General features: G+C 39.3%; 1 protein-coding gene across 1 annotated transcript in view; it reads left to right on the plus strand.

Annotated features, from left to right (window-relative positions):
• PTCH1 (patched 1) overlaps positions 1 to 24,332 on the plus strand; it is a 67,853-nt gene that overhangs the window by 8,589 nt on the left and 34,932 nt on the right. Inside the window, exons 3-11 of the mRNA XM_056514116.1 lie at positions 16,012 to 16,201; positions 17,496 to 17,565; positions 17,678 to 17,769; positions 19,232 to 19,430; positions 20,072 to 20,193; positions 21,453 to 21,600; positions 22,444 to 22,575; positions 22,879 to 23,034; positions 23,633 to 23,731. Coding sequence (XP_056370091.1) covers positions 16,012 to 16,201; positions 17,496 to 17,565; positions 17,678 to 17,769; positions 19,232 to 19,430; positions 20,072 to 20,193; positions 21,453 to 21,600; positions 22,444 to 22,575; positions 22,879 to 23,034; positions 23,633 to 23,731 — 1,208 coding nt within the window. The remainder of the gene's footprint in view (positions 1 to 16,011; positions 16,202 to 17,495; positions 17,566 to 17,677; positions 17,770 to 19,231; positions 19,431 to 20,071; positions 20,194 to 21,452; positions 21,601 to 22,443; positions 22,576 to 22,878; positions 23,035 to 23,632; positions 23,732 to 24,332) is intronic.

A 24,332-nucleotide genomic window follows, 5' to 3' on the forward strand; every position in this document is an offset into this window, starting at 1 on the left:
TTCATTGGAAGGTGTTTATCTGGAAAATTTCTAAGCCACTGTTTTGTCTGACTTCAGTATGATTATTTATTACATGTCTTTTTTTCTACATGATAGCTGAAGTATGGTCATCTGACCAACATGCTTATTTTAATGTTTGCTGATAAAGCAGAAAAGTATTTCAGTTCATGCTACTGTTTTGATAAAGAACATCAAATTCTAATACTTGCATCATATTTGTGGGTAAAAATGTCAGGGCAGTGGGTGTTAGGTTCTTTTGAATTTGAGCTCCCTCTGTTTCTGTGTATTGAAAGCTGTTAGGAAAAGATGTTCAAGGGTTTTACTTATAGGGATATTTATTTGAATGTCAACTTTTAAGAGCCTGCTATTAAATTCAAAATCACTGGAGACTTCTGTTAAGTTCCATCTTGACAGGCATCCGCATCATTGCCCGGAGTTGATGCTCCTTGATGAAAAGCCTGTACTTAAAAAATCCTTGCAGCTTCAGTACATAAAATTCCTCTTTTATCTCTTAGAGTTTTAATGAAGGTGTTGCCTGTGACCATTCTTTGGTCATTATCATGTAGAGGGTGAAGTTCTGAATTCACTGAATGTGGTGGCAGAACTCGGGATGACTTCAGTGTGACCAGGCCTTATCCCTGTGCAAAACCAGAGCAGACTAGCAGCGTGCCCATGTGTTAACCTCTTTCAGGGAGGGAAGGAGAAGCTCCTCCTGTAGAGCTGACACCCTTCTAAGCTGTAAGTGCATTGTTGCGTGCTCCCTTCTGCCGTTCAGACTTCAGAGGCATTTAATTTACTCAAGGCTGGAGAAAATTAATCTTCATTGTTATTTCCAAACTTAACAGTGTTTCCAATGCCCTGTCGGAATGTGCGCTACAGATCATTGTTTGGAGGGGTCTGTTTCTTTCTCTTGGAATGTGTATTTAAACAGGGCGGCGCCTTGGCTGCGCCATTGTCCTCCTTTTCTGAGCTTTGAGTGTCATCTGGTGCTCTGGGGACTTTGCCACCTACGAACAGGGTTTGAAGGCATTTCTGTAGTTCTGGAGAGCTTGCAGATTTTGGCACAGAAGTTCTAGGGTGAAATAGAATAGCTGAAAGCAACATTGCTTTATTCTTGTTCCCCATGCTGCTGTTGTTGAGCAGGAACAGAGGAAGGGGAGGTAAGCAAAAGAACTAACTCAGCTGTAGGGCTGGCTACTACTGAAATTGTGATGCTGTGTGGATGTGGTGGTGAGTGGTTTGGAGCCTATTTACTGCCAGTTCTTGCCATCTGCTAAGTGGCCTGGTTTTATGTTTATTTACTTCTTTTTGTAGAGAACTGGCCTTTCCTCATTATTCATCAGCAACCAGTGGGTTCAGAAAAGAATGAGCTCTAAAAGCTGGAGTGTTTAAACTTGCTTTCAGCATAGAATACATTGAGATAAACCTGAGCTGCTCACCCTGAATCTGTCAATTTTCATTATTTCTTTTTTCTTATTTTTTTGTGGCAAGGGGTGGCCCAAGCCCTGCCATTACATAATATTTTTGGTGTTTCCCCAGGAAGTCATAATATGATGTAGTATATGCATGTAACAGTCCTTGACCACTCAATAAATTTAAAGGCTGTTGCATCCACGTGAATGTTGCACTTAGACATAACTTTTAGGAGGCTCCAAAATATGACAGCTTCCAGATGTATGAACCGACTGATCCCTTTGTTTAGATTATTCACCACAGCTGATGCCTAGATTAGTGCTGGCTGGACAGAGCTATGGGAGATTTGTCTGGTTTCCACAAGGCCATGTTTATATTTCAGTTGGATTTTTCCTTCAAAACTGACCTCCCTATGACCTATTGGAGCTATGTCCACTAGGATGCTGGTTTTAATGTGTATGTAGCTACTTTCCTTTTGGTGTCTAATGTAACCATCTTCTCATTTTCATGTTCTTGGACTATTACGCACAATCTTTTAAACTTAACTGTGAGTTACCTGCTTCAACATATCAGCACCCAGGTAAAACCATGCTTCTAAAGTTCTTTGTCCCACAGCTGGCTTTTTCTCTGCATAAAACAGCATTTTGGTTATAGATCTTGTCGGGCTGTTACTTGTCAGTTGTTTTCTTCTGTATATAGTATAAAGTTCAGTCCTTTGCACAGTGCTTTTTCTGTCTACAGATGATGGTGTGTGTATATATGTGGCTCTAGCTGCTCTGTTTCAGAGCTCAGCAGAATCTGGAGTGCAGAATTTTATCAAGAAGTTCATTCTTCTTTGTATATACTATGCAGTTATATGCATTTTCTCAGCCATCCTTATTTATCCTCAGTATTTGTCTTATTTTTCTTCAGTATTTCAGCCTTTGGTTCTTTTAATTTCTCTGATTTCTGCTGCCTTGTAGTATGCAGGAAGTTTTGCCCATTTATGTTTGTGAGTTGCTCTTCCTCAGAAAATCTGAAGAAATCAGTAAAACTTAAGGTTTGCATGACAGTTCTATAGTAAGAATGTAGTTACCTCACAAAGTTCAGAAAAATAGAGATGCACAACATTCATTAATACTTAAGAAAACATACCATTTTCTGCTGTTGGTATTTTGCTGGAGTGGAAGATTCCCAAGGTGGTGCCTCATGACAGAAAACTCAGTGCTTTAAAGTGTGATATCTGTGTGGAGAATGCATGCCATGTTATATTGGTCCCTTCATTTCTGTTCCTATGAATTATGTAGAACAGGAAAATATTTTACTCCAATTATGCATGATCTGTGCTATTTTATTATCCACTCAGATTGTGCCAAATATGACTGATGAATACCATGTTCAATAAACTATGTTCACCCTGGCTGCTAATTGAATGACTTTTGACTTGGAGTTGTTTTTCCTTCCACAGTATAGTAAAAATAGATGGAATTGAAAGAAGTAGCTTCTAATTCAGAATTTAAAAATAAAAGCTTTTTCTTGATTCCTTTTTGGCTGTGTAAACTTAGTTCAATATCTGTAAATACAATTTACTTGTTCTTGGTTTTACTCTGTTATTTTCATTTACTATCATCTCAGTTACTACAAACAGACTGATTTTGGCAGCAGTAGTAGTTTCATGAGGTAAAAAGTTCTTTATGGAAACTGCTGACCATATACATGTTTTGATGTATGGAGAATTTTAATTTCAGTTTTTAGAATGAATGTCTTGGCTTTAACTTCTGCTTGGTTTTGGGAAATTTAGTTATTTCAGTGCTTTAGCAAAATATACAAGAGGTAAGGGAATGAAGAGAGCCATAACCTGACACTTTCTGCAAAGGTGCTGCTTTTTTAGAGAATTGTACTGAACCTAATTCCAGCTGCAAATATACAAGCAATCGTGTATTTGAAACATCTGTATTTTGCTCATGTGCAAGCACTTGTGCAGTGTTGTACACTCGTATACTTGAAGCTGGAACTGTCCTTAGACTGTAATACAGTCTTCTTTTATTAACAGTGAGATAAATTAAAAGAAACAGTCTTTTCTTGTTTACCAGTATGATGCATTTCTGCTTTTCAGTCAGCAATCAAAAGTTAAGTGCAGCAAACTAGAAATGAGCACTGTTGAGTCAAGTTGTATGATTTTTTTCCCCTGTTAAATCATTGCTTAAGGGTTTCTGGCCCCTAGCTCAGGAATCCTGCCCAAAAATGCCAGATGTATTACACAGTCAAGTATTGCAATGTAAATAGTGTTCTGTGCCATGAGAGCAGGGTGGTCCATCTCTTAGTCAAAAAAAAAAAAAAAAAAAAAAAAAAAGGCAGAAAAGGGGAAAGTCCACATGCTCTGAAATAAACAGTAGTTGTAGTGTTATTTCTGGTTTTGGCTGCACAACCAGTGTTTTGGAGCTGAAAGAACACAGATAAATTAGTGCTTTGGACTAACAGAGAACTGAAACTGAGATGCTACGAAGCAAGATGTGTCTTGGCTGAGGGTCTGTAATGTAGTCAAGCAGGCAATGTAATAAGTAAAACATTAAAATAAGGGCCATTGTGGACAGTCAAAATGTGTTACTTTACCTTATTGTGAGCAACAATCTCTTGCACATGGAAGCAGAGTGGACAAAGGATGGGAAGTTGGGAAGGCACAGACAGAGGGATCTTCTTGACCTCATGCTGTGACTGGGTATATTACTGGACCTTCTGAGCATAAGCATTGCTGAACTGTCCTTTTTTTTAATTAAATTCCTTGGCTGTATATTAAGAATTATTTACCTTCCAGCATGCTTACCTTATTCAGATGTGGTAGTGGATATAAACGGTTTATTTGCACATTTTTCTATTTTGTGTATGAACATGCCATTTCATAGCATTGTTGAATGTTGAAAAGAGATTCCACAAATCTAACCTGAAAGGAAATTGCCAAGGGTGATGCCATAATCAGATTTACGTTTTGGTTATCTAACAAATCTGTGAACTGCCATAGCTTCCTTGGGTGTGTGCAGTGGAGAAGGGGGGTTATAGGAACTTACTTGTGTGATAAGATGTATTTAAATAGCTTCAGGAATGTAATCCGAATGCAGATCTTGGTGTAGTCTTCCCAGTGTGATACTCAGAAGAAAGATGAGCTTTAGGGACTCATTAAACATCTCCCTTTCTGTTGACACTAAGTATTAAAAAAAAACCTATATTCATTACAACTTTAATTTTTTTCTTTCTAAGTTGCCTTTTCTGTAATGATAAAACAAGTACTTAAAGAATATAATTTATTGCACCAGTTCTTCTGGTGAGTATTTCCTGAGCATTTTTTTTTATTTGCCTTTCTGAACGGGCCTCATTCTGATTTCACTTACACCAGTCTTCATAGACTTTTCAAAGGGTTCCCATAGTCAGAAGAGATGAGAAGCCCTCGCTGTTTAGAAGCTGATGCTGTTTAAGCAGAAGATAACAGAAAATGCAGTATTCTAGTGGAAATTATTAAAATCAAGAAAGAAAATCTAAAACATGTTTAGTATGACTTCCAACTGTAGATAAAAGGTAGTAACTTGAGAGAATTGTGAGCAGGTGTAAATATCTATTAAACTGCTCTTTCTAGAGATTTGGGGAAATAGGATGACCTTTTCGTTCTTTTTTTTCTGTCTTTTTTTTCCTGTCTTTTTTTTTTTTTTTTTTTTTTTTTTTTTTTTTTTTTTTTTAAATAGGCTACAGTTTCACATGGCTTGCAAAAGAAATCTTTCTCCCTTTTTGTTTCCCACACCAATTGATTTATCATTTTGCTTGCAAGCAGACTTAGAATGTTAGGGCAGGAACACACTCACTTTTTTCTCGTAACTTTTTTGTTGCGGACCGAAACCAGTTGACTTGAATAAATTTTTCTGTGGTCTGAATGAAGCCAGCAACGTGGAAAAATCTTGCCATTCAGAGCCGTCTGAATGTACATTTCAGCCACACAGTAAGCTGTATTGGTAGGCAGTGGACTGCTAAATACAACCATTTTTCGCAGCAGAGAGTTAGACAGGTGATTAGCATAATTAGCACAGAGTAGGCTATACATATGGTAATGTTAAGTGTGTAAATGCCAGCTGCGGTGTAAAATTTATGTCAGGGGTCGACAGGGCTGTGCGAAAGTATTGTGTTACAGCTGCAGGTCAAAGCCTCCATTGCTTTAGCCCCTTTTCTCTTGTCGGTGAATGCACTAAACAGAAGAGAAAGACAGAAATATAACAGATAAGGCTTTGATTGAACAGCCTAGCCTGGTTCTGTGCAAGAGAGACTTCTCTTAAACCCCCTCTCCCCCCCCCACCAATTCCCCCAAAACTACACATGCAAAACAAAAGTCCTGCTCTTTCATTATAGATTTTATTTTGCATCATGCCAGCTATAAAAGTGTTGCAGTCTTTGAGTGATGTCATTATGATGGGATGAGGGGAATCTTGCTGGGGGGGAGGTGGGAACAGTACAAGGTGGGTAATTATGCTTTAAAGAGCAAAAACAAACAAAAAACCCCTTTAATTCACCTTCTTCTTCAATCCAACGCTTTTTTTTTTTTTTTTTTTTTTTTTTTTTTTTTTTTTTAATGTCTCTGTTACTGCTCTTGGGGGGGTAGGAATTAAATAGTCTTGAAGGTGACAGCCTTAAACGTAATAAAATCTCAACAGTGCAACAATCTTGGAGCTGCATGACTGGTTTTAGACTAAGTGCCAGAAGTTCCTCTGTGGTTTTGTGTGTGGGTTGCTACACTTATTCCCCTGGTTCCTCCCACCTCCTAAACCACTAAATTCTTTATAAATTAAAAATGACTAATACAGGTTTCTTGTTTTAAATGAAGGCAGCGTTGAAGGGTACACATCTTTTTAAGCATTTGAGGGGGAAATCTGTAAATCTTTTTGTTGCTGTAAACTGTTCATTCATATATTTCATTTGCAATTTCCTCCTTCCCCCCGCTCCCCCACTTTTGTATTTTTTGTAGCCGGCTATAAGGAGTGGTGGTGTTGACAGAATATAGTTCACACCACACTGACCTTGTGATGAAACTTCCTCACGGCCGCAGGGGGTCCTTATGAATCGGCCCCTAATCCAGCTAATCCCGCTCGCAACAAAATCGTGAAAGTGGCTCTCAGCGCTGTGTGTTTCCCCGCGCAGATGCCGCGGGAAGGAGCGGCGTTGGGAGCGCACCAGCGCCCGGGGCCGGGCGGCCCTTTGTGCGCGGCCCCCCGGCCGGAGGGGCTCGGCGGGGCAGGGCTGGGGCCGGCTCCTGGCGGGGCTGCAGGTGGATCCCGCCGTGTGCCCCGCTCCGCCCGGCCTCCTCCCGCCCGGAGCTGGAGCCGCCGCCCGGCCGGACGGAGCGCGGACCGCCGCGCTGGGCTCCCTGAAAAACCAGCGGCACGGCCACGGCGGCCCGGAGCCGGGAGATAAAAGCCATGCTGAGGGGTGTGCTTTTGTTCGGCCTTTTTTCCCGACCTCTCCTGCTTCGGCACAAACCTGGCCATATGGTCGCACGCTGGAGTGTCTGACGGGAATCTCTGAGTGCATCCCGCACAAAGTGAGGCGCGCTCTGTCCTGCTCGCTGTGAATGGCGAGCGAGCCATGAAAAATGGGCCTCCTGACAGATGCAGCGCGGCCTCGGGAGCTGGTGGCCAGTAAGAAATATCGAGGTGGGGGAAGCTGTGACAGGCAGCAGGTTCGGTGCTGGGGGGAGCGCTGACCTGACCTGATTGTGTCCAACAGTGAGAGCAGTTCTGCTTCAGTGCAAAGCCATTCAAAAGGAAGCTGCTTAGGCAACAACAGATGGTACACCAAGCAGCTGGTAGGGAATACTTGAAAGGAACTGTACCCTGTGTCGTAACATGCTCATTCCTTTAATTTTTCTGTTAGTTTTGTCATCTCCTAAAAGTGCTATTTAGGAAATGATATCCCCTCAAAGGTTCTGGATGCTGTTTGCATCTGTTTGCACTGCTGTTTGCTGTTCCTTTAAAAAAAATTGCATTCAAATTTTGTGCTACTCCATGTACAGATGAAATTTGTGCTATCCCAGGAGTACAGATGAAAAGACCTAAAAATGCTGCTTTTAACCACACAGGAAAACAATTACATATTTGAGGAAAGGGCACTGAGAGGTTAAATGAAAAGTTTGGCCTAGAGGAAAGCTGACTGCTGTGGAACAACACAGCAAATTGTTTGTAACATATTACCCAGCAGAAGCTCTTATTCAACATAAAGTAACTTAAAGAAATTATATTCAGCTGTTTTGAAATCCTTAGCTTTAGACCTTGGAAGTCCCTTACATACCCTTCTCAGCAGAACTCCTCTAAACTTTGCCACTTCCACGTACAATTGAGGATTTTTGCCTGTTATGAAGCACGCTTGGCTGTTATCTTATATTGCTGAAGAATAAAAATTTAGCTTGCTTCTCATCGGGTGTATACTCTTATGTAACCATGAAGTGTTGGGAGAATTGCAATAATCTGTACTAGCTACTGAAGGCAGTCTCCTTGATATCTGGGGAAAAAGTCTAAGACAGTTTTGCTACTATTCCTTTGCTACTCTTTGCCACAGAATTTGGTGGCTGGGCTTCTCCACTGAAAGCTGTGGTTTAGTTGTGACTTGAAGAGACCAGGTCTTTGGAAGGAAGGATAGTTTGCTCTCCGTGACCATTCATTTCTTAGTTTATTTTTTTGGGTTGGTCAACAAGGGCCCGTTGTGACAGTGCTATTCTATAATGTGGACACCGGCCCCTTAGAAAATGGACTGAGACCACCAACTCATTTCACATAAGTTAGCAAACAGCTGTCAGATGGTAAACAACTTGTGGTCACTTTTGTTCCTGGCTGGATTAGAAACAGTGACCCAGAGGTGAACAGCTCATATCCTGTTACCAAGGACATGTGTCGCAGCTCAGTAAGCACGCACTGCATTTTATGTTTAATTTAAAAGTTAGAATTGCACCTACCAATTTTGTACGTTGTCGTATGTTTCAAAGCTGGTTGCATGTTGGTTTTGCTTTCTTAAGTTGGTACTGTTTAATTTGTTCATTTGGTGTGCTGTTTTTTCATTCGCACTTTTCCAGTTGCTCCACCTAGATAGACACCAAGCAAGAAAGCAAAGTATCTTTTTTTTTTTAACCATCTACATGTTTTATCCAATCAGAAAGAATATCTTTCTGCCTATAGGCAGTACAGATGTATACATGTAAAACCAGCTTTTAGCTGATTTTTAGAAAGAAAAGATTTTAAAATTTTATCTCCTAAAATTGCAGGGAAGGCTTCCCACTACAAGTAGTGGCAGCTGTTGTTGGGCTGTCTTCCTGAGTATTCAGACGGCTTTGTGTCCTTGTCACAGATCTAAACTTTATCATACTGTGACAGAATGAAAAGGCAACTTTGATGTGTGTTTTTATTTTTGCTGTTCATAATTGTGTCAGCATTAACAAAATTTGTAACAGCAACACTGGAGTCATCCCCAGCATGTGTAAGGAGTAACTTAATTCATATCATATGATGGCTTCAGAGATAAAAAGCAGCCTTTTGAAGTGCATTGTTTTTGGGTGTTTTTTTTTGGTTTTTTTTTTTTTTTTTTTTTTTTTTGTGTTTGTTTGTTTTGTTTTTGGTTTTTTTTGGTTTTTTTTTTTTTTGCATCTGTAGGTTTTTATCTTTGCTTTTTTTTTAAATATACCTCCTCCCCCCTTTAAAGTGCAAATGAAGAACCTGGTGTTACCTTATTTCAGTGTGGTAAAAATGGTTGAGATGGCGATATTGCTTTTAGAACGTCCTAACATCTTTGGCACTAAAGAGATACTGATATCTGTTATATCTTCTTATTGGAATGTGATGATGATTTAGATGGTGTCCTTTTGTTGGACAGTGTAACTGGGGAGAAGGATAAGTGCAGTGTCCACCTGTGTGTTGGGAAGGGTGCAGGCTGTTTTAACCTGGGCAGGCACAACAGCTGCTTCATGTGTGCTATACAGATGAAGAAACGCGTATTCTGCAAATGCGGTGCAAGAAAACTTAGACAGACACAGCATGCAATTTCTGACTGCCTGTAGTGCAGTGCTGGCACAGATCACGTCAAGTTACATGATTAATATGATATTTTTTTATTGAGCTGCTGCACAGCCCACTGAATGACCATGTAATCTCTTTAAGACGCTGATTGTTAACCAATCAGCTGTGTTCTAGCTCTTGTAAGCTCACCATTTCTCAACAGATTTTTTTGCTAGATCAGTTTCATTCACTTTCTGTGAAGTCTTTACTTTGTATTACGTTTTCATAATGTAATCCTGATGGATTTATGAGAGTCATCCTTAGCATTATTAGATACATTATTAGATGCATGATATATAGTATCCTAGAGAAGTTACTACATTCAGAGATCAACCATGTAAACTAATAGTGATTGTGACTCTACAAGCAGAAAGCATTTTAAAAGTTTTAAAGAGGTGAATATTCCAACCAGACCCGTTTCTGCTACTGGCTAAACTTGGACTTCCAGAAGGTGTTTTTCACTTTCTCCCAGCAAATGGCTTTGTCTGTCAGGCCTAGAGAGTGGTAATTCTGAGGAAGGTGCTGTCTTCCCTGCTCTTCTGTCAGGATGCTGACTAAAACTGTCTGTGTGCAGAAAAGCTATATTCTGTTGCTGACAAAGAGCAGCACCAGACAAGCTCAAACATCCGAGAGAACATGGAAGACAGAACTCCCTAGAGAGCAACAGGAAGCTTTAAATCAAAAGGCCATTATTTTTCTGTGCCCAGTAAGAGACAGGATAGTATTCATATCTGCCATAGCACTTCAGCTCTTTATATCAGTTTCTTAATAGGAGGTTTCAATCCCATGTGAGTAGTATTTGGCTGCTGTGTTTTTTTCTCATGAAGACTGTGTTCTTTATCAGTAAAAACGGCGATTGTCACTGGTGCCATTAGGTACTGCCTTCTGCTTTGTGGCAGGTGTGAGTGCTTGTGGCCTGGTACCTTTTAGGGTGGGGAGGCAGAGATGTGTCTCACTGGCTTATCTGTGTTCCATTGTGATGGACTGGAACTAGCTTCATTGCTTAGTGTGTGAGTAACACCTGTATACACGTGTTGCAGAGATGCATGTGGGAGCAGCGCTCCGTGAGGAAGTGGGGTAGAAGAAAGCCCATTTTGGCAGTCAAAGCTGAGGAGATGGGCTGTGCAGGGTGTCAGGTATGAATCCCTTTCTGGTTCCCATCCTGGCAAAGAGAGGATGCTGAAGGGTGAGAAGGCAGGATGGAGGTGGGATGTCTGTTCTCCATGTAAGTCTGGCATTTTTCTCTGTACACTGCTGCTTTTAGGGCTAGTTGGTGAAGGCTGAGACACAGGTGAACATGTTGGAATGTTAGTCAGTCTTTGTATGTGGTCATTGAGTCATAAGGGGGTTTTATCTCCTATACCTCCTGTTGTAGTGAGAACAGCTATTGCAAATTGCAGAGGTTCTCTGCTTTTGCTATTGCTCAGGCCATAAAGTAAGCACTGCAAGGGATACTTTTCCATATCAAAAAGGTGAGCATCTTCTGAAGACATAAAATAAAAGCATTGCTTGTGTAAGATGTCCATGACTATTAGGCATGATTCTATTGCTTTGAGTTGTCACTGCCAAATGTTGCTGAATTGCTCTAATGCCACACATTTACAGTCCTGAAAAAAATGTAAAAGGTGCTGTTGCTCAAACAAAGCAAATCTGTGTCTGCCCGCAGGTGCTTAAGTGGAAGCACCTTGAGGCCCAAAGTCTTCAGAAGGGAGGTTCTCCAGAAAATTTTGTTCATGTACCCTAAAATTTGTTCTAGAACTTTGGCTCCAAAACCAGTAGTTTTGAAAAGGAAACTTGGCTTTGGTTTCTCAAAGTCTGTCCTTCACATTGGTAGGCAAGCATTTTTATTCCAAATGTTTGTCTCTCAGGGATGTTCTTTTTTAGAGAGAACTTGATGTCTGCTAAGCTACTGGTTGTGTGGTTGTGCACAAGGTGACTACTGAATGGTTAATAGAGGTAGTGTTCGTGTCCAAGAAAAAGAAGGGCTGTGTGATGCAATTCCAGTAACCTGAAATGAAACTCTATACAACACCCTGAAAAATAACTGTTTCATGCCTTTAGAGCCGCTGGACAGTGAGTTAATGAGCAGTGACTTCTGGCTATCACTCATGGCATTGATCTCTAAGTGTGACAGAGGTCGAATTTACTCCTCAGACTACTCAGAGTGGAAGGGACTGCAGTGGTGGATTCTAGACTTCTTTGTAAACATGTTAGTATAATGCCATGTAAATTTTTACTTTGGTTGTGAGAGAGGTCTAGGTTAGACTGACATTCTCAGTGGAAATGAGCACATGAGCTGGATGACACAGGAACTTCAAAATGGGTACTAAGTCAGTGGAAGGAAATGTGTCAAAAATTGTGCCAATGAAAACAAACAGTCTCATTCTTACGTCATTGAAGGGTGCATCAGTGTTATGCACCAGTCTTAGTGCAAATGTACGCCGGAGACAAGCAGGTTTGGTTTTCTGAGTGCTTCTCAAGCATGTACTGAAACATTTTAGTGTGTGATGACCGAAACACTGTGACCTCAGTGTTGGGATCTCTAGAGCCTTTCACCTACGGGTTCAGGTCTGCCTCAAGTTAAGGATGGCTAAAACTTGTTACTACCTGACAGCTCTTTGAGGAGGGAGACACTGGTCCTTACACGGTTCTTAGCAATCCAGCATCCACAGTAGCAATTGCTACTGACCTCAGGCCCTTCAAAAGGGCAAAGAATTACGTTGACCAGCTTCTGTTCCAGTTGGTGGGGAGGCTCGGGGGAGCAGCAGTGTGTTTCATGTTATGGGATGATGACTTGCTCTAGGCTCTTCTGAAGTGTTCTGGCAAAGAGCTAAGAGGGAATCCTGTGAATATCAGAGAGGGTAGGGAGGAGGAAGACCCTTTACTCTTCTCTGGAAAAACAGCTTTTTAACAGTAACTAACCCTCAGCAATAGAGATGCTGTCAGTTACACTGTTTCATGTTGAGCAATGGCCTTCAGATACATTCTTGAGGATTAGAAATGGATACATTAAATGCCAAATAGTGCCAGGACACTGGTGTTACTGCTTTCCTGTTAATTGTGCCTGAATCATACAGATGGCATGGTATCTCATTTTTAGCAGGCAAACGTCCATGACACTGGATGTTTGGTCAAAGGGTAGTGGACAAGCATTGTATTACCACCAGCTGTGAGCCACTGCATTGCCCTGCTGCTTAAATCGTCTTTGGGTTATGGGAATTTTTGCCACCAACTCGGCCATCTCAGTACTTAATCATAAGAAATCATGTAATAAAAGACGAGAATGCCATCAAGTGGCTTTTGGTATATCAAAAGAGGACATGTGATATGTGGATTTTTTTCATCAGAGTATTTAAGTGAGATGGTTCTGTCTGTCTTTGATATGAAACAGAATTAGAAGTATGTATGCCATACATAAAATTTCTGTTAGCAGCATTTTGAGTGCAAAATGTTATTGTCACCAAGCAGGAGGAAAACAGAATCCATATAGAAAAACCACGAAACACCAGCATTTTGTCCATTGATCATATATTACATTATATTGTTCATTCTGTGGTATGGAAATACTATCATGACTATAATGCCTTTTTTTTTTTTTTTTAATTTTTTAAACAAGTGCAGAATGTGTGAGTCTTGCAAGTACTCTATATCCAGCACAGTGAGGCCAGAGGCTTCAGGTGCATTTCCATGACATTTTTAGTGGTTTCTCTCCTACGTTTTTGCACTACGTGTGGATAATCCGGGGGGAAAAGAAAAAATAAAAAAAAAAGTCAATGAGAGGCTTGATTTTAAAATAATGCATGTTTGGTAAATTTTGTTGGTGCTGATTGTGTAGGTTGAAGATATGTGAGTACGGCAGCCTTCAGTGATCTTTGCAAACTTTTACTTTAGATATACTGAGGCATAACTGGTAGAAACTTCCCCTATTTTGTTTTTTCCTTCCCTTTTGCTCTCTTTTATTTCTAATATGTTGAAAGACCATTGATGTGTCCACTTTCTTCTGGTCTGTCCATGTTTTAACATAATCTGGCTTTGCAGACAAAAGTTCTGTCAATGTATATTCATGATTTTTTTGTACCTGACTGATACTTTATACGTTGTATAAAATATTTGCAATATTTGGAGTTACTTTTACTATGTTTGGCTAAAAAAATGTATATAATGGACCCATCAAAGGAATAGTTAAATGGTGTAATGCCTTAAGAATAATGTGACGCAGATCTGCTGCTGTGTTCTGGAATCTGTACCCAGCTTCTTGGGTGGTTTTGCTACTCCTGGTTGAAATGTTAGGAAGGGAAAAAACAGCTTCTGTTCTGATTACTGACTTGCATGATGCAATTTTGATTAGCTAGATCTGCCTTGTTCAGTGAAGTTAACGTGGTTTGACAGGACCTTGATTAGGAAGCGATCATCTCTGTTGATAGTAAACAGTTGGTCACTTTCAGCAGAGATGGGTCTGATGCCCTTTGTCTTGCATGAAGTATGATTTGTTGGTTCAAGTTCTGGTTAAATTCAAAAGGAAAGTGTGGGTGGAATGGGAGTAGAAGTTTATGGTAGATTCCACAGTCCTCATAACATTGGGGCTTTATTGTCTTGACTGGCACTGAGAGACAAAAGAGGGAGAGAGTAATTTTGTCTTTGAAGCGCTTGCATTGTAAAGGGTTGTGAAAAAAAGGTCTGGTTACAAGACATTCAGATGAGGACAAGTCTGCTCCCTTATTTCCCATATTCCTGAAAGATGAAGTAAAATTCAAATATCAAGGACTACTGGTTGGTGGAATACTGTGGGGAGACAGTAGTGAGCATAAACATGGGGTTGATGAATGAAAATATTTTTAGAGTTTAAATCTTGATAAGAATTAGCAATAGCTTTTTGTTACCATTCAAATGCAGTCTCAATGATAGTATGTCCTTTCCTGTCGCTGTAGTAAGGGTGATATTAAAAAGTTCTAAAGGGACTCTAGGTAAAAGGTTGTACTTAGATTCTTTTGCTTTGTTTTGTGTACTGTGTGCTAGTCTCTGTTACATGATATAAAGGAGGTAATCCCACATGTGACAGGCTGAAAAAAAAATTGGGGGTGTTGTAGAAACACTATTTCTTCAAAGAATTCTTGAATAAGAAATTAAGCAATGCTTCGTGCCAGAATGTCTGTATGGTTTAATTGTTGAGGGTCTCATTCTGACAGCTTTATGCATGCAGGACCCCAGCTTCTTGCCTGGTGGTCGTTTTAGCCCCAGGGGTGTTACAGATGGGTTGAGGGCCCAAAGTGATTGAAAAAGTATGTCCCTGTTAGGGCTCGGGAATCTCATCTCCCACTCTGCCAACTGGTTAGGGATCAGTCTTCTGTTATATGACCTAGGAAGAAATAAATATATGCGCTTAATTTCTGTTCACACTGTTGCAGAACTCAATTTTGGCAGTAATTCAGATCACCAGTGTTAAGCTTACGAGGACTGAGAAAAAATGTAACAAATTGGACCAGATCTGTAGCTTGGATTTACATTCTTGTCCTCCTCATCTGGATGTGGTCTTGATTCAGCTAATAGGCTGAATTAATTGACATTGCCTCCCACGTGTGTTGGCTAGGGAGACTACAGAGGAGGTTACATAAAGTATATGAACTCAAGCTGACTGGGGTTTTTGTAGAAGGGAAGACAATTTTCCATTCTTATGCAATGTTTTTCTGGCAAGGCAAATTGTGTATGGCTCCCTCTAGAGCCTGTCGACTCTGCAGTCTCGCTCTGCCTCTTTTTTTTTTTTCTTTCTTCTTTTTCCCCCTACCATGTTTTAATATGGGGCACACCATTTGGCTCATGTGGGTTTAGAAACAGATGTTGCACATGAACAATCTTCTGCATCACAGCACGTTAAGCCAGGTATTGGGCCACTGGGGTAAATTAGCTGTAGACAGACCTTTCTGCTACACTCAAACTGCATCTCTTTATATGTACTTGGCATTTTTTCTTTTTTTTTTTTTTTTTTTTTTTTTTTTAATAAAGCTGAAAGAAATACTTCTGCTCACTTACTCTTTCCCTTCTCCCTTTTTTTTTTTTTTTTTTTTTTTTTTTTTTTAAACCAAAGAGAAACATTTGCCTTCTATCTTTGCCAAATTATTTAGTAGAAGAGTGTAAATTAAAGCTATTTATCTTGAAAGGTGCTTTTGGAGCAGACTGTTTATACAAGTGTAAGAAAGTGTAACAGTATTTCTTCTGGTCTGCCAGGTAAAGTTTTTCCTTTTTTCTTTCTCTTTTTTAAATTTTTACACATGGGATTTGGTTATAATGTAGAAAAACAGAGGCTCCGGTTTATGCATCAATGTTTCAGTATAGTAGCAGTTAAGGTATTGTAAGGAGGAATGTGGGGGTTTTTTTCAGAGATACTAAAAGCTGCTCTTAGTTTAAGAGTTACTGTGATCAGCTTGGGAAAGAATGGGCCCTGCACACAGCCAGGGTTTTCTGGCTGGAGAGTGTTCACTAAGAGAATGCAGAATAAGCAGGTTATTGGTTACTGGCTAATGCAAAGTGCTTAATATTTATCCATCAGTTGGTGGACGAGTGAGTCGGGAGTTAAATTACACGCGGCAGAAGATTGGAGAAGAGGCCATGTTCAACCCCCAGCTCATGATCCAGACTCCACAGGAAGATGGTGCTAATGTACTAACAACAGAAGCACTCCGGCAGCACCTTGAGTCTGCACTTCAGGCCAGCAGAGTACATGTCTATATGTACAACAGGTGAGGGGAAAATGAAAAGTTTTCTTTACCGTATATAGTAGCTGAAAAATAGATGCAAGCTTTCTGCAACGTGTTTTTAAATGGTTAGCGCTTCTGAGCCTTTCCCTCAGGGGTGTGTTTTGATTTGAGAGTCACTGATTTCTGATTGCTATCATGCCACAGCATCAAGTTGTGATAAATTGGCATTTAACATATAAGATGGGGTAAGTGATGTTAGAAGGGATTCTGAGAGTACCCCATGTGAGATGAGCTAGAGCATGCAGCATTTCTTTGGGTAAAGGAATGATGTCTGTGGTCTTAAACATAGAACCTTATGGGTGGAATTCCTAACATTGAAAATCATTGAATTCACTTGCTAGTATCTTAATGAGGTACGTAATGGCTGTGAACAGTGGCACAGGCTAGTGTTCTTCCAATAGTTTGACTGTGAAGGGAAATGCAGATGTGTTGGAAATGTCAGTGGGTGGAGTAAGAGCTGTTTAACAGCAAAGACAACAGAGTGTGCCTTAAAGAGTGTCTGTGGCCCCATACTGGTGGTTGAGTGTTGTGTGTTGTCCAACAGAAAGATAATAATGGTGTACTTCAGGAAGGTACAGAACAGGGCTAGGATGTCTCCCTGAAAAAATGGTTCTTCCAGGGATACTACTACAGAGTGATGTGCCTAGGAGTCTGCCTGTGAGGCACAAAGCTCCCTGTCTTTCAGCAGATCTTTTCAGCACACCCAGCTGGTTCCTTCATGAGCTACTGTTAAGGCTCCAGTTTTCTTTTACGTAGCTCGTGCTCTGTCTAAGTCATTAGAAGCCATGGTAGTGGAAGTTGTAATACAGCTGAAATAGGAATGGTTTATTTTCTTCTGCATGTCTTGGCTGTATTTGAGTCCTCTGAGCTCAAAGGTGGCTTTTCTCTTACTGGTGTCACTAAGTGATATTTTAAGTCACAAGCAGTCTCATATAAATGAGACTGACAAAAATACAAGATGTGTTTTTGTCCCATTAACTTGTGTTGACTGGCCTGTACATACAAAAGCACCTCCTGTTTTTTAAGTGAGTTTTACAGAGAATATGGAAACAACTGAAATAAAGGTTAAGAAGGGCCTTTTTTTTTTTTTTTTTTTTTTTTTGTAAAATCTAATATATTTATATTTAAGAAAATTTGCCGTACTCAGTGATTTGCTGCTTCAGGCCAGTGTGTGTATATGAGTCACATTTATAAAAGACTGTTAAAATGATGTTTTCAAAATAACTTCTCAGTAATTGTGCAAGAAGAAAATACTTGTCCCTGATATTCCTTACAGACAGTGGAAATTGGAACATTTGTGTTACAAATCAGGAGAACTCATCACAGAAGCAGGTTACATGGACCAGGTATGTGTAGCAGGCATTTAATTACAATTTTTGTGTATTTTCATGATTCAGCTTGTGCTGCTTTGATTATATTCTGGTGTGACTGTGTTTTTCCTCTTTCTGATTTTGACAGATCATAGAATATCTTTATCCTTGCTTAATTATCACTCCTTTGGACTGCTTCTGGGAGGGAGCAAAGCTACAGTCAGGAACTGCCTATCTATTGTAAGGATTTTTTTATAACTTTCTGGTCTGACTCTTTAATTGTATAACTGTATACAACTTTTCAGTTGCATTTCTGTTGTGTATTCAGATTCTAATTTAACAGGAAAACTAAAATATAAAATGTAGTGTCTCTACATAAAAAAATGGCATGGATTTTTTTTTTCTCATTTAACACAAGCCTTACCTGTTTCTATTAGATTATTAGTAAACCTCACTTTCAGTACTCTGCTATTTTTCCTGTGCTGCTAGCATGCAAATTAAAATCTAAATTCTGAATTGAAGTTTTCAGAATTTGATGTTTTTTTCGTTTTTTGGGGGGGGGGGTTTTGATTTGGGTTTTTTTTGTTGTTTTTTTTCTCCTGGAACAAAGTTGTTTCTGGTGGATTTTTTCCCCCCATAAAATACAAAAACACTGGTTGTCTGGGAATTTTAGACCTAAGAAAATTACTTGAGTTAACTCCCAAGTCTTTCTGAGGAATAAAGAACAAATCCTTTGCTTCAGAGACCGTTAAAGAAACCATATAGTATCTTTTATGGGTGGTTTCTCACAGTTTACAAGTGTGATATTAGACGCCCTGAATTCTTTAAAGAGTTAATTGTTAATCTGTGCAGGCATTTTCTGTTAATTATGCAAGAGTTAGCATTTGAGTTATTGTTTCTGTCCTGGTTTGCATGTCTCTGCAAAAGCAATTTGCAATGGCCATCTCCTAACCTTTAGTGTACAGTTTTAGATGGGGAAATAAGGGGGTTTGTGTTTTCTGGTTGGGAGATTCAGAATAATGACTTAAGCCTGGTTAAGCAGATACAGTGTGGTTTGAACCACAGAATAAGGCAGTCAAAAGCCTTTCTGGTCTGTCAACATCACAAATTCAGAAGTGGGGGGTGGGAGACGTGACAGTGATAGTGGTGACAGCCATGGTAGCAGGAAGGCTTGATGGCTGATAGTCAAGCTGCCAGGGCATTTGAAGGAGCACAGTATTGTTACAGATAAACAAAGATCAGTTATATTGATTGATTACATTTGCAAGATGATTATTAGACTAGCAAGAAGTAATCTGATACTATGAGAAAGGCTTTCTTTCCTCAGCCCCCTCTCTTCTGTTCCTCTCCCCTCCCCCCTAATTCTTTGAAGCAGCAGTTGGCTGCTTTTTTGTTATTTAGGTTCTTGATAATTTGTTTTCCTTTGTTTGTAAGTGAAAGTATTTTTAACCAGTTTTATAAGATAACGTTGTAAGAACCAAGTATTTTTGTTGAAATTATAACTGGGCTGCAAGAAAAGTACATAAACAAATCTAATTAAAACATGCCTTATATTTTATGAAACAGCCTTACCAGAAAAAGTTTTAGCTTGTAGCAGAAAATAACTCAGTTAAATTTGTTCAAATATGAATTTTAAAGTATTTATTTCAGAACTTCTTTTGTCTTTTTTCTATGTGTCTTTTTCTCCTGGTTGCTGTTGTAGAGGGAAGCCTCCTTTGCAGTGGATCAACTTTGACCCCTTAGAATTCTTGGAAGAGTTAAAGAAAATAAACTACCAAGTGGAGAGCTGGGAAGAAATGCTGAATAAAGCAGAGGTTGGTCATGGTTATATGGATCGACCCTGCCTGAATCCTGCTGATCCCGATTGCCCAATCACAGCTCCCAATAAAAATTCCACCAAAGTAAGTTTGCTTGTCCTTGTGCATGTCTTTTCAAAGGAAGCTGGGGGATGGGGAAGGTTGGGCGGGGGGGGGGAAGGTCAAACAGAATAAAATACCATTTTCTTCCAGGCAATATACAGTGTGTATTCTTGCATGATGTCATTTTTCTGTTCCTGTTACCTGCTGTTAGCTCACGGTCGTGGATTTTGCCTGGTTGTGTGATGCAATGCTTAATCCTGTGCATTTGGAGTGAGAGTACAGTTGTCAGCTGTGGCACTGCGGTGATGTGCCATTTCAGCAAACCTGTGCCTCAGACAGACAATAGCCACTGCTGGAACACAGCTGCTGCTGCATCCCCATGCCATGCAGAAAAGCCTTTCCTCAAGTAGTGCCAGTTTTTTTTATTTTTGTGATGAATTTGCAGTCATGGGCCTTGAATTTATATATCCCTTTATCAGTCACATTAGACTTTGGAGAAATTGCCATCTGGTCAACAAGCATCTGGGTAATTTCTTAACTTGATTTGTCAAATGCCTTTCTTCTAGTAGGCTACCCAGATGGTCTTTGACATCCATGATTCTAGTTCATTGGGTGCTGAATTAAGGTATGAATTTGTCTAAAGTTATGAAACCTATTAACTGCTTCTTTATAACTTTTTCTAGCCTCTTGATGTAGCCCTTGTTTTGAGTGGTGGATGCTATGGACTATCAAGAAAATACATGCATTGGCAGGAGGAACTGATTATAGGTGGTACAGTCAAGAACAGTTCTGGTAAACTTGTCAGGTAAAAAATTATTTAAAGAAAATGTCAGTTTTAATTTGCTAGGGTTCATTCTTTGGAACACAGTAGGAGGATGATGCAAACTCTATTGCCCTTCATGTGTATTATAAATTTTGCTTTAGGGTGACATGTCTCAAAAGAGCAGAATTTAAAAGAATGCTTTGGCTGTTGTTTAAACTTAAGGTGGTGCCATCATTTCTGCTTCTAACCTCAGAATGATGGTGTATGTCACTCAGAAAGAAAGCATTTACTCCAGCTTTGTTGTTTAGAATGTATATGTAAAGCATTGAACAGTGTGTAAAGCGCTGAGCACCTTTGATCACATTTTGAAATATGATCAAAAGAAAACGGAAGAAAAATGATACGAATAATGTACTCACTCATTTAACTTCTCTCAGAATTCCAAAATATCCACTGAATGTTTTATTCAGGGTCAATACAGAGAATAGTCTACTCTTATGTGCCTGTATTGTTAATACAGCTTTGAGCAGTAAAACAAGCTCAAACCCTTTGTTTTAGACTTCTGAACGAAGACATAGAACACTGGACTTTAGTGTGGGAATAAAACTGTGTAATTTACTGTTATGGAAAATGCAGGATATACTAAACAAAATGAAGTATAATTTTTACAGGCAACTTTTAACCTTTTTAGCATTTGCACAATACATTGATAAGTCTCTCTAGAAGGAGCCAAGTAAGGCACTTTCCTATTGAAACAGAAAATGGTTACTTCTAGTTGATAAGAAAATTGTTGGATGGAGTTGCATACTGTAGAAATTCAGGATGGAGTGCCTTTGTGTACTCCACACAGCTTATTAGGCACGAGGAGTTTAATCTACTGCTTCTCTCCAAGGGATGAAAAAGACCAAGGTCTTATAATGACATTTTGCCAGCATTTACAAGACTTCTTAGAAATAACTGTTCCTGTGGCATCCTCACAGCAATCTGTCTTATCAAGCATGATCTTTATAATGGGCTTGTAGGGTTTTACTCTTTTCTCCTGAAACTAATCCTACTGAAAATAATGTCAAAATTCTTATTAACATCGTGGAAACAGATTTAGCCTCAATGCTTGCATGGAGCAGTACAGCTGCACCAGATACACAGCAGAATAATTATACTCTGTTCAGTTTTAATACAAGCATGTGCCCTATAAAATCAAGAACTCAAGCAGACTGCTGTTAGAATTGCATTAGGGACTCCATGCCATGAAAATATTCAGTTTATGCCTCTTTCTCCTCTCTCTTCTCTCTATGTCACAGTGCCCAGGCTTTGCAAACCATGTTTCAGTTAATGACCCCTAAGCAAATGTATGAACATTTCAAGGGGTATGAATATGTTTCACATATCAACTGGAACGAGGACAAGGCAGCAGCAATTCTGGAAGCCTGGCAGAGGATGTATGTTGAGGTAAAATTGAAAATAACTTGGATGCTATACTATAAAGTCGTACTAAGATCTACTACCTTCTGTCACAGTTTTTGCAATATTTCCTTAGGGAAGACACTTAAACCAGAATTGAGTCATTGCCTCCCTGTTTTTAAGGGTTCATTTGGGGGTTTGTTGGTTGGGGGTTTTTTGTGGTTTTGTTTTGGTTTATTTTTTTTTCCCCAGTAAGAAGCTATTTAGTTATTCCCATATGAGAAACCATGAAGGTTTTACTTTTTGCTGCCTGTGACAATTTTGCTTAGTTGGGCCTGAGAAGAAACCAAAGAGCTAGCTGGTATTTAAAAGTTTTGGGTTGGCATGGTTATTCTAAAGGTGTCTGGAAAACATTAGCCAGCCATGGGCTGCTCTCTCAGCAGCAGCCCAGGTGGAGAGGGTGTGTGACAATGCCTGTCCTCTGTGTCCCAAACCCTGCCCTCCACTGTGCTCTTTCTGACCGCTGCACATGGCCAGGCAGGGAGGGGCAAGGAGATGGCTGGCCTGGGGTTAAATGCAAAACTGGTACTGTGTTGAGGAGTTACAGGAAGGGGTTCAAGTTAAGTGTTTGTAATGAGCTGGGCATGCAGTAAGCTTTCCTGAAGAGTGCAAATTCTGTCTCATAATCAGCAGCTTGCCAGAAGAAAATCATGAAACAGGCTTGTGTTGCATCAGCTTAATGTCTGTGTAGGGCATGGGCTTCAGCAGGGACATTAAGGATTTGATTTCAGTTGTGTGCTCTAGAAGATGGTGATTACTTCTTTTGACTAAATAATGAAAATAAAAGGAAAAATTCTTCATTCACACAAAGATTTATTTTTCTTTTCATAGGTTGTTCATCAAAGTGTTGCACGAAACTCTACTCAGAAGGTGCTTTCCTTTACTACGACCACCCTGGATGACATCTTGAAGTCATTTTCTGATGTCAGTGCTATCCGAGTAGCTAGTGGCTACTTACTAATGGTAATAAAATAAATATTTAGTTTTCTTTGGTAGGAGAGCAAGGCTTAAAAATATACTTTATTGTTACCAGTTAGTAGTCCAGAGTATTTTACAAATATCTGAAATAAAAACTACTGTTTGTAAACTTTACCTCAGGCTTCTCACCTGTTCCACATTGTAACCTCTGTGACATGCCTATTCTGATTAAAATTGTGTAAGGGTCTGCGGGTGGGTGGGGAGAGACAGCTGTTGGAGAAGGATCCATTCTAATATTTTGTTGGGTTTTTTTTCCCCTCAAATTCCCCTCCCTGCTCCTCTCCTTAGCTTGCCTATGCCTGTTTAACGATGCTGCGGTGGGACTGTGCCAAGTCTCAGGGTGCTGTGGGGCTGGCAGGAGTCTTGTTGGTTGCACTCTCTGTGGCTGCAGGATTGGGCCTGTGCTCATTGATTGGAATTTCCTTTAATGCCGCCACAACTCAGGTATTTAGAAGACACAAGTCTGCTGTTAAATTGCAAGTACTCTGTTAATGAATGAACACAAGTGAATCTTTGAGAAATAAAGTGCTCTAGATTTTTAGTTGTGCTATTTTCCTATTTCATAGCTTGTGCTGCGATAAATTAAATTATTATGCTGCCAGGTGATATTGAAGAAAAAAAACAGGTATTATGTAGTCTGTATAATTCTGTGTTGTTTGTTTATTCTTTGTCTCAATACAAGTGGAGGCATTCTAAGTACACAAGGAGCTGCAGATTTATTTTTGCATCTGAATATACCAGGATGTTCAAATTCTGAAAATACTTTGAATGTAACTTGAATTATTATCAGATATTTGTCTATCCAAAACTTGAATTACTTCTGGTGAGAATTTGTACCTGTAAATGATATATTTTAAGTTCCTTAGCTGCATTCCAGAATAAAAGTTAATACCTGTTTTGCATCCTTTCCATTTTCATTTCACCCTTGGATTTGTGTAGTGTACAAGTTGTGTAATGTAAAAGTTGCTTGAATTAGGTATTTAATGGCTAGCTGCATGACCTATTTGGGTTTTGTTTTGTTTTGTTTTGTTTCTTCCCAAAGGTTTTGCCTTTTCTTGCTCTTGGAGTTGGTGTAGATGATGTTTTCCTTCTGGCACATGCGTTTAGTGAAACAGGACAGAATAAGAGAATTCCGTTTGAGGTAATGACAAAATGGAGATTTGTGGGAAAATAAAACAAGAAATTTATTATAGTAACAGATAATCATATCCAGAATTAATCAGTGGAGTTGTTTTTTTTTCTCAACAGCTTTTCCTAGGGTCTAGAAATTCTTACTTCTGTCAAGATAGGAAATTACAGCAATTCATAGTGTCCTAGGGCATTTTTGAATGTTCACATTCTTGTTGGTTTTGGGGTTTTTTTTGGGTTTTTTTTGGTAGTGTTTTGATTTATTTTGTCTTGAAATTTTAATTTATATGCTGTTACATAAATAATAACTTCCATAATCCAAATTCTGCGAAAAATTTCAGTGAAAGTTAATGCAAATTTAGGAGTAAACTCAAATAGGAATCTTGACAATAAATGATAAAATTGCTTCAATAAAAGAACACACAGGAGGTAAGAGGGAAAGAGAGGGAAGACAGTTACCTTTACATATTTGTTATGGCCCTAAAATTGAGTTATTTTCTGTATTTTTCTCTTGCTTTTATTTTTTGAAGTTTATAATTGACTATGACATTTCAAAGCATATAACATATAACAGATAGAAAGTCTAAGGTGTCATCACTTTCATGATCCTTTAC

The sequence above is a fragment of the Oenanthe melanoleuca genome, chromosome Z, assembly GCF_029582105.1.
Source record: "Oenanthe melanoleuca isolate GR-GAL-2019-014 chromosome Z, OMel1.0, whole genome shotgun sequence".
Taxonomy (NCBI): Eukaryota; Metazoa; Chordata; class Aves; order Passeriformes; family Muscicapidae; genus Oenanthe; species Oenanthe melanoleuca.